This window comes from Alnus glutinosa, chromosome 4, assembly GCF_958979055.1.
Source record: "Alnus glutinosa chromosome 4, dhAlnGlut1.1, whole genome shotgun sequence".
NCBI classification, from domain to species: domain Eukaryota; kingdom Viridiplantae; phylum Streptophyta; class Magnoliopsida; order Fagales; family Betulaceae; genus Alnus; species Alnus glutinosa.
In genome coordinates, this window is record NC_084889.1 from 1,640,859 (window position 1) to 1,645,097 (window position 4,239).

At 35.9% G+C, this 4,239-nt stretch overlaps 1 protein-coding gene across 1 annotated transcript; it reads right to left on the reverse strand.

Moving 5' to 3' along the window:
* Positions 1-501: 501 nt before the first annotated feature.
* LOC133865329 (glucan endo-1,3-beta-glucosidase 14-like) lies at positions 502-2,093 on the reverse strand. Its single transcript, XM_062301716.1, has 3 exons — positions 2,027-2,093; positions 793-1,853; positions 502-588 (listed from the first exon to the last, which is right to left on the reverse strand). Exons 1-3 carry the CDS (start codon positions 2,091-2,093, stop codon positions 502-504), a joined length of 1,215 nt encoding a protein of 404 aa, XP_062157700.1.
* Between the last annotated feature and the right edge of the window lie 2,146 nt (positions 2,094-4,239).

Below are 4,239 nucleotides of genomic sequence, written 5' to 3' on the forward strand. Positions count from 1 at the left end.
AAATGATATTCGTATACAATATTTTGTACGCACTTATATTATCCATTCATTCAGGACTTATCTCAATTAATTGGTTAGTTGTAGTTGGATTAGTAGTGAGCTGCGCTGTCTATAAAAATCCCGCGCGTACATGCAAAAAGTTTACCCAAAATTGTTTCTTGTAATTGGAAGTCATTTTTTTTTCATTCATCTTTCATCTATTTCATCTACCTCAAGAACCATTTCTATATATCCGGCCAATCTGAATACAAAAATAACGTTCATTACATTTCTTTCAAGGACAAATGTTCCAATTTTCGATCTCCTTGAACAAATAGGAAGTAATTCTAAAAATTTCTCTCGTATCCTTTCAATAATAATATGGTTTTAAAATTACAATTTGATCAAAATAAGATACAAAAATATTATACCATCTTTTGTGGTCCTTGGGAACCCCTGTTAGTGTTAGCCTGCAGCATCCTAATGATCAGTTCATATTTAAATGAACTCCCATTTGCTTAATTAATATGGTCTTCTCATAAAAACTTGGAAGATCAGCAAATGGAAAAACATCCAGTACACCAAGCTTTGACAATCCATGTTTGCTGCCTGTCTCACAGTAAACGCCATTTATAGTGCGGAAAAATAAAAGAATTAGAGATAAGTATTCATCCAAATATAGCATTTATAAATAACAAAGCACGCCTATATATATTAATATATAGGCATAAACTTTTATCAATATATTCTTTTTTTAAGCCAATGAAATATGATGAAGAAAATGAACCTATATATATGGGCCTATGGCTTTACCTGGTCCTTTATGGCAGGGGAAGTATGACCAGGGGGCTTGTGATCTGTTGAAGGTGTCGAATTACTTGATGGGGCAGGGAGCCCTACATTGTAGCACACGGTACCATCAGGCAGACAGAGACCATAATTTCTTTCTGATGTTGGCCCAGGCTTCAAATCCTCATTGAACAAAGCAAATAAATAAACTTCAAGCCTCATATTAGGCCTCAAAGGTGTCCCTTCATTTTTCAATTGCCGTCTCACCAAATTCCCATTGTAAGTGAGAGCATTCTCTAAGGTTGCACCAATTTCATCGGGGTTCCCTTTTGATGGCCAACCAGTCTCAGAAACCTGAACCTCTATATTAGGAAAGCCCATTCTAGCAATAGCAAATATGACTGCATCGACTTGAGCATACAGCATATTATCATATTGTAGCTTGGTGTTCTGGTCTGTGAATATTGTTGTAGGACGAAACAGAACATAATCCAAAGAAATTGTCTTTGGATCTTCCTTATAAACAAAAAATGGATAGGCATTGATCCAAAAGGGAGCTTTGGTGTCCCACAGGAATTGTAGAAGATCCTTTATGGTACTATTTATGTTGTTTTTGAAACTTCCGGCCGAAGGAGGATATGACTCTTCAAGAACCTCTAGTGAATTAGGGGTAGAGACTTGAATGTATGTGTCTAAGCCTAACCGGAGTAAAGCACCATGAATGCTGGCCATGGCTGGGACAAGATACACCAATAAGGTATTATCTTCAGTGGTGAACATCTCATTTCCTACCGCTATTCCGGTGATTCTAACGGCAGGAAAATACGGCTTAATATGGGCGGTTACCCAATGAAGGGCTTGTACTGGGTTTATCAACTGAGGGAGCAACTCGTTTTCGACCGTAACTACCAATTCAATGTTGGAATTGGCAAATGCGGCCAAAACTTGGGGATTGGTGTCGTAAATCCTTGTTTTTGTGAGATTAAGATATTTGAGCAAATTGATTACCTTCTCGGGTGGCAGCAAATTATCACCCACTCGACCATAGTTTATTCCTAGTGAGTTGACTCTTAAAAAGCCAAAGTCTGTATAAACACAAGCAATGAGAACAATAAGTTCTAGCTTCATAATTAATGAACAGAAAATGCCGAATGAAAATTAATGGATTAATCAATCTAGAGCAGCCAATTGGCTACAAAATAATCGTACAAAACATAAAATAAAACACAGAACCACAAAGTAAAAACAAAAAGTGTACCTGAGAAATAAAGAGAAAACATAAGAAACGTATGGATCATGGTGACTCTACTATTAAAGATTGCCATTGAGAGAGAGATGGAAGAATTTTAAGCAAGAGAGATATGTTTTAAGCTTAGCAAGCAAGAGAGACAAGAATGAAGAAATGGTACAACGCGCGGTACGTTAGAGATTGTATCTGAGTGTATGAGTGAGAGACAGAGAGTGATTGAACTAAAGATAAGAAGATAGAAAGAAGCTGGAACTGGCTTAGTACTGTAAGGAAGTAGATCGAGAAAGAACACTACTTGAGATGAAAAAAAATGATCAATGAGAGTGGTTTATATAGAAATGCAGAAATTAAAGCACCAAGTTCTTCTGTTCTTGAGAGAGAGGAAGAGAAGGTGGGGGGCACTTGAAGAATCTTGGGGTTTGACACCTCATCTCAATGAATTCAAGGATACATCAGCATATTAAGATTTGATTCTTGCACTACACCATCACAACAACTGCACAACAACCTCTTACATGACGGTGAGCTCCAGTGTGTGGGACTCACCCTCATGTGAGGGGTTGTTGTATTGGTGTTGTAAATTTAACATTTTCCGTCGTGTAATATTGTGTCAAATTCTTGTTTATCGACAAGGGCTAATTAATTATATATATCTAGAACGGCATACAACAATATTGGTCAATAATGTGCACCATAGTCACGCGCGTATTTAACTTAAAAAAAAATAACCCTAATTAGATCAGATAAAATTAGTTAAATATGTACATTACATAGAAATAAACTATAATTGAATATCTGCGTCATTGGTGAGCCTGCCAAACAAGGCTTGAATTTAGAGCATATATTGTGTTTTGGTTATGAATATATATATAATAGTACTTAGAAATCACACTCATGCATGCACGTTCCACTCCTTTTAATTTCCACTGGTTAGATCACTCATTTAATTTAAGCGGGAGTAGTACCGAAAAGTGCACATGTTCTTGCAATGCTTTTTTGGCTTATTTGGTAAAAGGGTGCACTGGCGTGTTGGGAAAGATTGTTTCCTCGTAGGGATAAAGATTGCCTTTTTATCCTTGTTTGCTTAACAAAATAATACAGATAGAAAATGTAGTTAAATAGTTTAGTTGGGACTAACTTAAACATCGGGTTGAGATTGAGTCCGAAATAGCATAATGGGGTCTTTCTTCCTCTTCTTCGATCTTCTTCTTTTATTTTTTCTTAAAAAAATAATAATAATAATAATTAATTTGCCTTAGTAGGGCACCTTTCTACTTTATTCTGGTAATATATAGAACTGTTATCTTAAGGCTTAACTCGGTAACAATTACGCGCGTTGTGTCCACTTCTTGTTTATCAAAGTTATTGTATTGATTAGTATCAATTAAGTGTAGTGTGATTTATACGAAAAGTACCATCTCAGATTCTACAAACGTTTAAGAAAAAAGTACTATCAGTGAACTTGAGTTGATAGAAACACATGAATGGTCCCCCTGGCTAGCTAGTATATATATTTGCATTACTATTTTCTAAAGTCTTTTCGTGGGAGATAAAAAATTAACCGAAAAAGCTAAAGGTTATTCTTGAATCGCTCTTATATGTGAATAGGTTGGTCATTGTACAACAAGAAAAATCCCTTTGATGACATAATGCTATGGAATTTGGGAAAAAAAACTTGGGACCACTGAACTGAACATACGTACAACAAGATAAAATATATATATATATAGAGATATAGACCATTCCTCACATGCAAAAGTTCAGAGGTCTGAGATCTTCTCGTAAGAAAAAAAAAAATATAAAAAAAAAAATTATATATTGGGGATTAATGTGTACGCATATTGGGTACGTATAACAAAGATTCATATATATCCCATGATGTTCAAACTATTAACACATACATGCATGTCCCATGCACATTTCTAGCTAGTTGGAGCCCTTCCCACATGCATGAGTGTGAATTAAGGCCAAAGTGACATGAGAGCAACATATGTGGAATTAAGCTTATTTTTATCATTTCATCGGGGATGAGGTCCTTGAAAATCTTGGTGCTTTTATGGCGGGGTGGCTCAGAGATGGGGGAGGATGAGCTTGCCATGGAGATCATGAGCTGGGGCCTGTCTTTTTGCTTAGTGTTTTGAGTGGTAAGAAGTTTTAGAAATAGACGTTTTAGTTTTAAAACGAGATGTTAGAAATAGACGCAAGATGGTCTTTAAAAACGA

What these genes read in the sequence shown, in the direction of transcription:
- LOC133865329 (XM_062301716.1), bottom strand. Translation starts at nt 2,093, where the DNA reads ATGGCAATCTTTAATAGTAGAGTCACCATGATCCATACGTTTCTTATG. An exon ending in GTTTTCTCTTTATTTCTCAG is followed by an intron (nt 1,854 to 2,026) that starts GTACACTTTTTG and finishes GTGTTTATACAG; the next exon opens with ACTTTGGCTTTTTAAGAGTC. An exon ending in CCCCTGCCATAAAGGACCAG is followed by an intron (nt 589 to 792) that starts GTAAAGCCATAG and finishes ACTGTGAGACAG; the next exon opens with GCAGCAAACATGGATTGTCA.